The sequence below is a fragment of the Cornus florida genome, unplaced genomic scaffold, assembly GCF_030987335.1.
Source record: "Cornus florida cultivar Cherokee Brave unplaced genomic scaffold, ASM3098733v1 CherokeeBrave_3.0.0_Hap2_Chr09, whole genome shotgun sequence".
Taxonomy (NCBI): Eukaryota; Viridiplantae; Streptophyta; class Magnoliopsida; order Cornales; family Cornaceae; genus Cornus; species Cornus florida.
Window position 1 is genome coordinate 90451400 of NW_026775579.1, and position 14266 is coordinate 90465665.

General features: G+C 35.6%; 1 protein-coding gene across 1 annotated transcript; it reads left to right on the forward strand.

Moving 5' to 3' along the window:
• Positions 1–6846: 6846 nt before the first annotated feature.
• On the forward strand, positions 6847–10427 carry LOC132275087 (putative calcium-transporting ATPase 13, plasma membrane-type). Its single transcript, XM_059776472.1, has one exon. It carries the CDS (start codon positions 7055–7057, stop codon positions 10091–10093), a length of 3039 nt encoding a protein of 1012 aa, XP_059632455.1. The 5' UTR covers positions 6847–7054; the 3' UTR covers positions 10094–10427.
• The last annotated feature ends 3839 nt before the right edge of the window (positions 10428–14266 follow it).

Below are 14266 nucleotides of genomic sequence, written 5' to 3' on the forward strand. Positions count from 1 at the left end.
AGATCATGACATGAGCCTACATCTCATTGGGTTGCATGAAAAAGGGAAGTGGTTGTCTTGAAATGAAAATGGGGATTTGGGAATGAATGTTTTGGAAAAAAATTGGTTTTGACAAACCCGGTCGCTGCGGGGTTACCAACGGGCCGGAGGTTAATGTAGCCTAGGGAGGACTAGGGAGAGTACCTTACCGTGGTTGAGCTATTCGGGCCCCTCGACGGCGCCACGGGGTCACCAAGGGCCTAGGGACGGTAGCCAATCCTCCTCTCGTCGCGGCGGGATTACCAAAGGGGGTTACATTAACTTTGAACGTGATGGTTTTGAGAATGAAAACGGGGAGTGACATTAACATGCATTGCATCTCACTCCATTTGCATTTGTGTGTGATTGAATTTGACTTGTACTTGTAATTATTTTTCCCCTTCAATGCATGTCCCCAATCTCCCATTGGCCTATGCTTTATTTGGATTCACTAGGACACAAGAATTGTGTCTTAAGTGTCACCTGCTGAGCTATATGCTCACCCTTATATCTATATATATTTTTTTCAGGTCTTGGAAAGGAACTGGTGGATGACAACCCACCTCAAGCTTGAACGGCGTTAGAAGTCCACTTTTGTATCTTTGTATATTCCCCATTATTTTGTAAAACACTAGAAGTGCAAACACGTATAATTATTTTGTGGAACTTTGTCATGTTATATAACTAAAGTATTGATGATGTTTTGGATGGGGATTTGATAGTATGCAACTTGTTGATGAATGGATGGACAATCCTAGTTTGAAGCATTGTCTAGATTAGTTGGTTGTATTATTATCTTTTGTTGCCGTGAATTCGGAATTTAAGCCATGGCAGGTTAAAAATGCAATTAAACAGGATGTGATAGGCCTATTTTTAGGGGAGGTCATGCCGAATTTTTTTTTGTTTAAAAAGTATTAGTTTTGAGTCGTTACATCCAGCCTCACAGGTTTGAAGATCAATCAGTCACAAAGTCATGTGTTCTTCAGTGGAGTCGATTTAGCCACACAAGCTGATATCACTAGCCTCCTGGGATTCCAATGTGGTTCCCTTCCCATTAGGCATGTAGGTGTGCCTTTCATCTCAACAAGGCTAAGAGCTCAAGATTGATATATGCTAATTGAGAAAATTACCAAGAGAATCAACCACTGGTCCTCTAAGTTCATCTCCTATGCTGGTAGGCTCCAGCTTTTTCAAGCTGTCTTGTTCAGCATACAATTGGGTCTAACGTTTTTCTATTGCCTAAATCTGTGACATGTGAGATCAATAGGATTTGTAGGAACTTTTTCTGGTGAGGATGTGAAGCGGCAAGGTGGCATGGAATCTCCTATGTACTCCTAAGGAAGTAGGGGGCTTGGGTATCCCTAGCTTTGAAAGCCTCAATAGAGCTGCTCTTCTTAAGCATTTATGGAATATTGCATTCAACAACAGAAACAGCTCGTGGGTACAGTGGGTCAAGGAATACCTGATCAAAGATAGATACTTGTGGGAACTAAAACCTCCTCAGAAATGGTCTTTCACCTGGAGAAAGCTTATGCATCTCACACCACTAGCAAGACTCACTATCAAAGCTGAAATTGGTAATGGTTGCTCACACACCTTCTGGCACCATAACTGTTCTGGACAGGGCCCTCTTCGCTGCAAGTATAGCTCCTCAGACATTCAAGATTCAGAAATTCATGCTGAAGCAAAAATCAACTCTTCGTTTAACCCTTCCAATGGAACTGGTACATACTCCCATAGCTTCTCAACATCCTTTCCTGAAGTTCTACAGTCGCCTCAACTCAGACAACTTCCTGATTCAATCAAGTGGACCCATTCACCTTCTGGTATGTACTCTTTAAAGCATACAATGGCAGTAACAATAATGGAATGACCAATTTGGAATTACATACAGAGGCTTTGTGGGTTCCACATCTCTCCTCCATCATGGAATGACCTAATTCTCTGGGCTTCACATCACTGGAAATCTAGGAGTATTGTAAATACCATCAACAAATTGGCACTCTCAACAACCATCTACCATATTTGGATTGAGAAAAACTCACGCATTTTCAAGGGTGTTTCCTGCAAATCACAGCACAGAGATCAGGAACACAATTACGGAAAGATTGTTGCATCATTCTTTCAAAGATGGCTTGGGCTGCTCAGCGTGTGTGGGATTTACCTTCATCTTCCATCAAGCCACCTCCACGTCCTCCTGATCCTTGCCGGAATGCTTCTCCGAGTGGGGAGGCCATGTCCACCTGAGAAATCCGGTTCTGTTTAATCGTTGCACAGCGCGGCGATTATGCTGCTCTCTTGGGCTTGCGCGGGCTGTTCTTAGTCTTGTTTGGGCTCGAAACTGGGTGGGGTCTTTTTATAGGCTGTTTGGGCTGCTATGCCCGCTCACCCTTGTTAGGCGAAATGTAACTTAAAAACATCCAAATGGGAAAATTATGAAAATAGATTTCCCATACTGAACTTAGTTGGATATGAAATAGTACTATCTGACATGATTACCCCAGAATTAAATTAACTGTTTATATCAAAGTTGTTCATATTAATACAAAAAATAAAATAAGAAAAGTAACCCATGAAAACTCCGCATGTTAACTGAAAAAATTGTTGGCATACCCATAGGCTCTTAAAGTTAAAAAAAAAAATAAAATATAAATATATATTGACCAAATATCACAGGCTGCCTCATCTTATCCATGTGCACGAATCAAAATCAGAACTAAAACCCTTCAATACTCACCTGACGAATCACTTTCTTTATTGTTTCTTCATTCAGTGATTTCGTGCCATTTTTGTAAACAACCAATTATATATTGTTCTCAAAAAAAAAAAAAAAAAAAAAAAAAAAAATTGTATTTATTTAATGAGTTCTATAATTACGTGCTAATATTTATTTAAAGTGTTGTTTGAAACTGAATATTTAGAATGTGAGAGAGATGAGAAAAAGAATACTAAAAATTACTAGTTAGTCATATTTTTTAGTTCTAAAGATAAATAAATCCAAAAAAAAACTTAAAAGAACAATAAAGTCATACTTTTAATTAATAGTAAATGGTATAGTTGGTGTTTTAATAATAAAATTATAAATTTAATTACCACCAGATTAGCAAGATTTTAATAAGTTTTTTAAATTCAACTAATTGTACTAAAAATAAACAAACCCTAAAACTTTCACTATTCATGTACAAAATTATTTAATTATTTTCACTTTTGTTAATCATTTTATATTGTTTTAGAAATGACTAGAACAAGTACTGCCACGCCAGCAGTTACGTCAGCACATTGAGTCATTTCCTTCAACTCAAAGAGGTCCGGTCCACCACTCCTATTGAGCTAGTACATTGCGTATAGGCGAGATTGTCAATCTAGCCGTGCTGGAAGCCTGGAAGGTACACATGCATGCTTGTTCCAGACGGGATGGGGAGGGAAAATCAATCAATTTTTCGTATGAACGGAACGGCATAGGAAAGCATGCATGTGAGATTTAGTATGTTTATGTAAATTTAAGTATTTTATATATATATATATATATATATATAATTCTTTTATAAAAATTGCACTAATGATATTTGTAGGCAATCTTGGAAAGAAAAAAAAAAAATTATTTTAATGAATTAAGAAATTAATTGAAATTTTTTATCAAAAGTAAAATTTAGCTGTTCAACCAAAATTTTAAAGAACTTGTTTATGCTAACAATTGAAAAGTTTCAAAAAGAATATCACTCAGTTCATCATAATAGAAGATGGGTTCTTTGGAGTTTCCTTGCAAGGCAACGAAATTTCCAGGAAACTGCATGCGGGAACGGTGGGTTATTCTTTGAATGTCTTAAAAGGTATAGGCTCGTGTTAGTCATTGCTTCCTGCTTTTGTTTTTAATCGGTTTCTATTTTAGAATGTGTTCAACACTATTTCGAAACTTATTTGGTAATGTAAATTTGCTACAAAAATTTTGAAAGTAAAAACATGTTTGGTAAAAAGTGCTGTAAATTTGATATATTAAATGACTAATTAAAAATGTGATTTTAGATATATATGAACAGTGATGTGTTACAGTGCGGAAGTAAACAAAAATATTATTTTTATTCTTTCAGTTTTGGCTTCAATTTTGAAAGCGTTTCGATATTATTTAAATGACAGTAAACATTACCAAACATATTTTGTGTTTTTGCTTCACCGTAGCCTATAGTACACTAACAAAAGCAAAAACTACGAAGCAAAAACGTTAGCTAAATAGTCCCGTGATAAGTAGAAGCACTCCTTGCTAGTGAATAAGAAACATACTATTTTTAGAAATTGAATCTTTTAATTTCAAAAAATGAAAGGAAATTTGGGCAGTTTTTATTTTTAGAGAATTGAGAATCAAAAAATTATACAAAAACTTTGCTTGATTCGGTTTTTTGAAAACTCAATTATAAAAAGACATAATGTTTTCAGAAAACTGTTTTTTATTTTTCGTATTCTTAATAATGACTTATGAGTGGCAAACCAGGTTTTTCTTTTTAATAACCCATTTTTCCTTTTTATGATATTCCAAATTAGTTATTCCATTTGAAAAGTGATAAGAAAATGATGTTACTTTTCCATCACTACTACCCAGTAAGTTTTCATAAATATTTTAATTCTGTTATATACATATTTAAACTTAAAAAACATGTAAGTAATTTTAAAGGGAACAATGTATACCCTTATCTTTCAAAAAAAAAAAAAACAATATATACCCTTAAACAATGGAAAACTAATATATATATGGAGGGAGTATATAGATAGAATCCTGATCCGTTAAGCAAGAGGTTTTATCTCAATCTTTAATTATTCAAACTTGTGATGATTCTGTAGGTTAATTTCAATTGGAAAATGATATTATTGACTACTTTAATATCCCAATTTAAAAGGACAAATATAAAAATATGATATAGTTATTCTAAAATTTCAACTTAAATATGAAAAGAAATGATTAAAAAAATACACAGGAGAAAAAAGAAAAGAAATAATAACATTAGTTAGGAGAGTAAAGAAAGAAAATGAAATGATAGCTATTATTTATATTCATATTTGGATATAGATAGGAGAGAAAAAAAAAACAAATGATAATATTCTTGTTTGAATAAAACAGATGAGAGAAAAGAAAATAAATAATAATAACTAAATTATTATCTTAGCTTTTTATATTTAATTGAAATCAAATGGTTTGTTTTCAAAGCCTACACCTTTCTAAGCTTAGGTGGGACTAATTCCCTACCTATATTTATATGATTAATTGATGTAAACTATATATATATATATATATATATATATATATATATATATATCACATATAACAAAGTAAATGTACATGACTATAACATGTTCTCATCTTCCTTTAACAAAATATAATTGAAAAAATATTGCTAATGGTCAACCATGAAGTTCTTGAAAAAACCAGCAAGCTAGACATATAATGAGATCATTGAAGATGCATTTGCAATGTGTGATTAGCTTCACAACATCCTGCTAATAATAATGGTACTTGGCAAGATTAAGGTAACCCTAGAAAGACAAGTATAAAATATAACACCAAAAAAAAAATTAAAAAAAAAATGTTAAGAACTCTAATTTCAATGTTTATATGGATATACAAGATAACCTTCATTATTTGAACAAGAATTTGTTTTCTTTGTACAGCCTCAAATTGATGTACTGGTACAGAAGGTATTTATTGCACACAAGTTCCATCCAATATAGATACGTAATCTGGTCTGGTTTAATATTTAAGAACATTAAAATGAGCACTGGTAGTGGCTTTTCCGGTATCTATAGATTTAGAATGAGCACTCTCTTGTGTTATTTTTTCTTGCTTTTTAGAAAAGAGTTTGGGATGGCAAATGAATACAGATCATGAACGGATCTATATTCCAAGGAAGAAATTGACAATAACTTCTTTGTTGGAAGCCTGGCTGGAGAAGAGGAGAAGTCAGAGTTACAAGTTCTATCCTTTTTCTGTGCTGCTTGTTGCACCGAATTTGAATATTTGCCCTAAATGATTGTTACGTAAGAAGGACAAGAATAACAAATTTTTGTACCTAATTTTAGAAATTAGTTTTGGCATTATGAAAATGCCACTAAATTTACTTTCTTTTCTCTTCAAATCTTCTCTGATTTCTCAATCCTTTCTTTTCTCGTCAAATCCTCCCATCCAAACACAACAATACTTATACTTCATTTTATTTTCTTTTCTTTTCTTTTCTTTTCCTATCACCAAATCCTTCAATCCAAGCTAGGCATTAGGAAGGGCCTACTTTAGGGGGTGCAAGGTGAGCAATGAGAAGGGTTAGTTTTTGAAACTTCATACTATTAGTCATCTTTTCACATTGTTGAAGAGACACATAACCAACCTAGGAAGGTTTAGAATTTTAAAAACGAATTTAGTCTCCTTTGGTCATAAATGAGAAACTTTTACTTTGAAGGATAGCACGTAAAAAGTTAACCACCCTGTGCCACACGATAGCATTTTTTTCAAACCTTCTTTCTGCTGGGCTGCCATAGTCTTTGTTGGCATTGGGTCAAAAGTAACCTAAGATTTATGTACCCAACTCTTTTTTTGGGAAGTACTAATGCCATATTATTTCACCATAATTTGATTTTTTATTTTGTTTTGAACAAAACCCAAGCACAAGAAATTTGAATTCCTTTCCCAAAGCCAAAGGATAACGTACCTGCTGCTACACAATTGACCATGTGGCGAGTCTACTGACAACTGTGCCTTGTAATTATGGTAGATTTTTAACTACTAGTATATAATTGTCACTTTCCCGCGATAAGAATAATCGTACGCGTTAATAGGTGAGATTCCAATCCACGCCCATTTTTATTTAGTCAACACTGCACAATTTATTTTTTTTGCTTTTAAGAGATTGGATTCAACAATATTCAGAACACCATACAACTTACTTTTCCTTTCACAGTCCTTTAATTTCCTGCGTTACTGCAATTTAGTTATTGTAGTGCTTTTCTTCAAGATCATCCATCTTTGTCAGTGATTTCATTCTCTCTTCTCCAAACCATGTCTGCAATACTTGATCCAAACTTGCGTTGCAGGGACCTCTCGCTCCACATGCCCAACACCACGCTTAGCAAATTAGCCAAAAAGAGATGGCACAGGGCTCTTGCCACCATCTATTGCTCAAGGGCCTTGTTCTCTATTGCCAAAATCAAGAGAGATCAATCAGACTCTTGCTTCTTCGATATTGATCAGTCAAGCCTCACTCAACTTGTCAGGGAGAAAATTTTGGGCAATCTTGTTCAACTTGGGGGTGTTGAAGGTCTGGGTAAGAATCTCAAAACTGAAGTGAAAAACGGGATACACGGTGATGCTGGAGAGATTCAGCATAGACATAAAGCTTTTGGCACAAACACGTATCACAAGCCGCCCACAAAAGGTTTCTTCCATTTTTTGTGGGAAGCTATGAAAGATCCGACCATGCTCATCCTCTTCGTGTGTGCCCTGCTTTCCCTTGCTTTTGGCATCAAAGATCATGGGCCGAAAGAAGGATGGTATGACGGTGGTAGTATAATTGTGGCCATCTTTCTTGTCATCACTATCTCAGCTGTATGTAACTTCAAACAAAATAGACAAATCCACAAGTTGTCACAGGTCAGCCACAACATCAAAGTAGAAGTAGTGAGGAGCGGGTGGCCCCAACAGATCCCAATATTTGAAATTGTTGTTGGAGATATTGTTTGTTTGAAGAGTGGAGATCAAATTCCTGCAGATGGATTGTTCATAGATGGGCATTCATTGCAGGTGGATGAATCGAGCATGACAGGGGAAAGTGAACATGTGGAAGTCAATCGCGATCAGAACCCCTTCTTGATCTCTGGCACCAAGGTGGTTGATGGGTATGCTCGAATGCTTGTCACTGCAGTTGGAATGAACACAAAGTGGGGCGTGAAGATGAGCAAAATCAGCCCTGTTTTTTATGAGCAAACACCATTACAAGCTCGGCTAAAGAAGCTAACCTTCTCTATAGCTAAGGTTGCTTTGCCAGTCGCTTTCCTCGTTCTCGTGGTGCGGTTGGTTCGGTGCTTCACTGGAAATACAAAAGATAAGAATGAGAATAGAGAGTCTAATGATAGCAAAACTATAGCGGGTGATAAGATCAATGATGCGGTGGGGATTATCAGTGCCTACTTACCAAGAAAAAAAGGAATTATGGTTACGGCAATCACTGCAGGTGTTGTTTCTATTCCTGAATTGATTCCACTGGCAGCAATTCTTACTCTTGCTTATGCAATGAAGAGAATGATGGCTGATCAGGCTATGGTTCAAAACCCTTCAGCCTTTGAGAATATGGGCTCTGCCACTGTCATATGTACAAATAAGACAGGAACCATCACGTTGAACCAGATGAAGGTGACAAAGTTTTGGCCAGGCCAAGAATTGATAGAAGATGAGAGTTCCACCTCAATTGCAGCCAATGTTCTGCAATTGCTCCACCAAGGAGTTGGTCTGAACACTACTGGCACTGTTTACAAGCTCGCTTCAGGCGCTGAATTCGAATTTTCTGGTAGCCCCACAGAGAAAGCAATTCTTTCTTGGGCTGTCCATGAATTAAAAATGAATATGGATGAAGTGAAGCAGAGCTGTATTGCTCTCCATGTTGAACCCTTCAATTCAGAAAGGAAACGAAGTGGTGTGTTAATGAGCAAAAAGGCCGACAACACAATCAATGTGCACTGGAAAGGAGCTGCAGAGATGATATTGGCAATGTGCTCACATTTCTATGATCCCTTGGGAAACATCAAACCTCTAGATGATGTTGAAAGGAGGAAATTTGATAGAAAAATTGAAGGTATGGCTGCTAGCAGTCTGCAATGCATTGCTTTTGCACAGAAAGAAATTCATGCAGAAGAGCATGAAGATGGAAATGCACACCAAAAGTTGAAAGAAAATGATCTGATCTTATTGGGGCTTGTAGGAATAAAGGATTCCTGTCGACCTGGTGTGAAGAAAGCTGTAGAAGATTGTCAGTCTGCTCAAGTGAATTTAAAAATGATCACCGGCGACAATATTTTCACCGCAAAAGCAATAGCTACCGAATGCGGGATACTTGGGCCTAACCAGGAAATGGAAGGTGCAGTGGTGGAAGGTGTTGAATTCCGGAATTACACACCAGAGGAGCGCAAGGAGAAAGTTGATAAAATATGTGTTATGGCTAGATCCACTCCCTCTGATAAACTACTAATGGTGCAATGCTTGAAACAGAGAGGCCATGTGGTTGCAGTTACAGGTGATGGCACAAATGATGCACCCGCATTGAAGGAAGCGAATATTGGTCTTTCTATGGGGATTCAGGGAACTGAAGTGGCCAAACAGAGCTCGGACATTGTCATTTTGGATGATAATTTTGTTTCAGTAACCAATGTTTTGAGGTGGGGAAGGTGTGTTCATAACAATATCCATAAATTCATTCAGCTCCAGCTCACAGTGAATATTGCCGCACTTTTCATTAACTTTGTGGCAGCAGTTTCAGTTGGTGAAGTTCCTTTAACAGTAGTTCAACTGCTATGGGTAAATTTGATTATGGACACATTGGGTGCTCTCGCTCTTGCCACAGAGCAGCCCACCAAGGAGCTCATGGAAAAGCCACCTGTAGGTCAAACTGAACCCCTTATCACCAACATAGTGTGGAGGAACCTATTAGCTCAAGCTTTGTATCAAATAGCCGTCGTCTTGATCTTACAATTCAGGGGTGAATCAATCTTCAGGGTGAACAAGAAGGTAAATGACACTCTAATCTTCAATACTTTTGTGCTTTGCCAAATTTTCAATGAATTCAATTCAAGAAAGCTTGAGAAGAAGAATGTCTTTGAGGGGATACACAAGAACAAACTGTTTTTAGTGATCATTTGGATTACCATAGTTCTTCAGGCGGTGATGGTGGAAGCTCTGAAGATGTTTGCAGGTACAGAGAGGTTGGATTGGGGCCAATGGGGCGCATGTACAGGAATTGCTTTCATTTCATGGCCAATTGGTTGGCTTGTCAAGTTCATACCTGTTCCGGAGAAACCGTTATTCAGTTACCTCAAGTGGCAGAACTAATGCGTCAAAGTTGATAATTAGTTATGTATTGTGTCATATATTTAGTTTGTTCTTTGATTTGTGTATTTGGTTTGTTCTTTGATTTAATGCAAAGCAGTGTTTTCAGGGGTTATTTAATTTGCTTAACAGGCACAAGACTGCTCAGTTCATGCCTTCAAAATGGTGAAGCTAACAGTAACCCAAAGCAATGTTTGTTTTCTTAAACTAGGTACCAGACATAGCGAAACGTGTAGAACTAGAAACGGGCCAACAAACATCTTTACATGTTCTAAGAATAGTACATCTAAAGGAACAAGGTAAGGAATGTTGAAGAACACTTCGGGAATGTAACTAAAACATCTAAATGAGGAAAATCTGAAGACAGTTTCAATTTTCCTACTATTACAAGGGAAATTTAGATTGCCCATTCTGAAGGCTTAGAATCGATTATTTAATTTTCCAGAACTTAGATGGATTTGGGGGTGAAATAGTATATGACATGAAGGTTACTAAAAATTTAGCCACAAAATAGTTATTCATAACAAAGCTTGTACATATTAATAAATAAGAAAAGTAACCAATCAAAGCTCCACAAGCTAACAGATTAAAATTCCAAAAAAAAAAAAAAAAGAAGAAGCTAACAGATTAAAAGAAAATAAAATAATAATATAGTTGATAACAAGCCCAACAGAAAGAGGAACCCAAAAAAAAAAAATTTGATAGCTCCAGATGGTCATTTCTATGTAAAATGACTTTTAATTCGCAAGTCCGGGTACAGAGACTTTATTGTCATGCATCCATTTGTAAAATAAATCTATATGAATATTAACACTGACAACAATTTAAACAGTTTTCTTCAAACTATCCAATAACAGCCAAAATTGTAATTACACGGCCACAATTATTCATTTTTGTACGTGCAAACAAAGTTTTAACTTCGGATTCAAAACAATTCTTGAACAAATTGCTTTATTACTTTTTTTTTCAGTAATTGAAAAACTGCTTTATTCATTTTGTCAATTACCGTACAAAGTAAGGAGAGTTCAAAAAGTAAGATCACAGAAAGAAAAGGAGAAAAAAAAAAAAAAAAACACAAAATGAATATATTCTATACTCACCGGAGAAAAGAAGTTTTGGAGCAAAAAAACCACAATAATGATGAAGATGGACAACCTCTGATTGAACTGGACACTTGAACCCTAGCTTCTTATTGATGTTCAAAGTGCTTCCATAGGACCAAAAATTGGGTACACCCACAACAAAATATATAGGAATCCACCCAAAAAAATCCAAGGTTTTGCCTCCATAAATCATGGCATATGAGAGTGTGAGTGTGTGTGTGTGTGTGAATTATTGAATGCCCCCGTGCGAGCACTTGCGGCTTACCGTGTGAGCTCACTCGTCCTAATTGTGACACGCTCTTAAAAAGTTTTGGATAACGTTAGCCGACTCCATCTTTGGACCCTCGTCTTTTCGACTTTTTACTGGTCCGACCTTTAAAAATAATAAATAAATAAATAAATATATGTGAGAGGGACTATCTTTACGCGTCATCACGAACACTTGGTTGGAAGCTGTTGTTTCGACTCTCTCCCAATTAATTGCCGTTGTTTTAAGGGCAAACTACAGTGGTAGCTGTTGTTTTAAGGGCAAATTACAGTGATCTTCCATGAGGTTCGGACTAATTGCAACTACAGTAATCTTCCATGAGGTTCGGACTAAATAGAAGGTTTCTCTGTGTGGAATCAGTTTCCACATCTAGTCTCAAAAAGTATTCCCCCAAAATTTTTGACTTTGAATCTTTCTTCATCCACATCGTCGGCTCAGGCCGAGTATAGAGGAAGGTTCAGGGAAGAAACCGAGATGAGAACAGACAATTAATTAGACTAGTTGGATATTTAGTTAATCAAAGAATTGTAGGATTCCGAAAAAACCTCTCCGTTCGGCGCTTTCCGATCTATGGCTCTTGAGTATTTATATATATACACGCATATATATATTGAAAGAAAAGGGTGATATAGTGGTATAGTTGTGGGTCTGGTGGTGGCTCTTGAGTGTATATATATACACGTATATATATTGAAAGACAATTAATGGTAGTGGAAGTGGGTCTGGTGGTGGCTCTTGAGTGTGTACATATACACACTGGGGTGTGTGTGTGTGTGTATTGAAAGACAATTAATGACAGTGGCTATAGTGGGTCTGGTGGTGGCGAAAATGAAAAAGTCGTTGGGTTTGAGAGTAAAGAGAAACAAGAGTGGTGAAGGAGGGTGGGGATTGGCGGTGGCGCTGAATGGAGTGGAGTGGTGGTGCGTTTGGGTTTTTAATTATGCTTTCTTTTATTTTCTTTGTTTTTTTTCTAAATAAAATTGAGTAAGGCAGTTTAAAATAAAAATAATCAATGCAAATTAAGAGTTCTAATTTCTCTTTCTTTAACAATCCTAAATTTAAATTAATTAATCTAAATAATAATTATTAAATTATCTTTTTGTTTTTAAATTGTAAATAAATATTATTTTAAAATATAGATTTGATTTGAATATTTAATTAAAATGTAATTAATATAAAATTTAAATATAAATTACATATTTAACATGTGAATTTAAAATTTTAATTAAATATTTATTTTCAAGATAATTAAGTTTTGTAAAATCTTAAAAAATAAATTTATTAGTGATTTATAAAATAAATTGAATGTGTTTGGTAAATAAAATTTTAATGTGAGGGGGAGGGGCATTTTTGTTCATTAAAATTTGTCATTTGATAATATTATAAGGGTAATAACGTCTTTTTAATTGGTTGATGGGCATTTTGGTCACTTTAAATATTTTTTCTGACAAAAAGTATTACTTTTTGTATGGAGGGGAGGCGTTTGCAAAATTGGGTAAACCTCGGGGGGTCACATTGTAACAAAATGGTAAATTTCAGGTTTAGTTGCAATTAGTCCAAACTTCAAGGAAGTCATTATAATTTACCCTTGCTTTAACACAATAGTTTTTTTTATTGAAAAATTATTAGATGCTCTTAATTTAATTTTATTAATTCTATACTAGTTTTTGATTGGTCGACACCACATAATTCAAATTACTTAATAATCTCTCCTTGCCGGTTTCTCACATGATTCAGTAGCATAAATGAACGGATCTTTAAAAAGAAGAAATCTATATAAAGGATCATTCTTAAGAAAATTTGCTCCGGGGTCTCTTTAATCTTGAAATTGGGCTTCCTACATGATTGCTCAAGGCAAATCCTAACTAGAACATGTCTCCTTCTTGTTGTCGTCCTTGTTGTTGTCGTCCTCCTCCGAGACCGCTTGGGCTTCACACCAGAATCGTGCACTAACATCCCCCATCAACGGTCAATAAAAGCTGTTAATGTAGGTTATTAGTTTAGTAACTTCTCTGGGCTTCTCTCCTGTGACCTACTTTTGGGCTTGTTCTCACAGTCCATTCCAGTCCAATGGACTGTGTGGCCAAATGGACCATCATGTAATTATTCTCTTATATATATATATATATATGTATATATATATATATATATTCAGTCGCTTGAAAATTCAAAAAAAAAAAAAAAAAAACCTGGTGAGGTGGTCCAGCTGATTACATTACAATCCGAGGAGTGTACACACTCAATCTGAGCTAAGGTCAGCCCTATTTCATCTATTCTCAAGCCTAATTCAGTTCTTCTTGAATATAATGATTTTTATAGGTTCTATGTTTTTTTCTTTTCTCTATTTAAGAGACACCTAGCAAATGAAAAATTGGATCAGGTAGTAGTTTCAACGGTAACTAAATTACACACGCCCCGGCAAAAAAAACTCAGACACTCATTTTCTCCTTTGAGTCACTTGAATCCTCACCTCTAGTTTCAGTTATAATTGAGCTGGTGAACTGACAGCATCAAAAATGATTTCAATTTACAGGTTGGGTGTATAAACTAATTAGGCCATGCGAGAGGGCAATCTGCAGTTGCCCAGTAAACATAGATATGTGAGGTTAATGCAAATTGTTAGGATCTCAAAAAGTGAATACTAATCTCTTTCTACTATTTTTGTGATTGGGTAGATTGAAGTGATAATAAAAAATAAAAAAGTAAAAAATAAAAAAGCGAGATACCTCACTTCTTGAATCCCAATACATAAAAAGTCCAGTTTCTGGTAAATTTTCGGAATTCTGATCTCATTTCACTCTATAA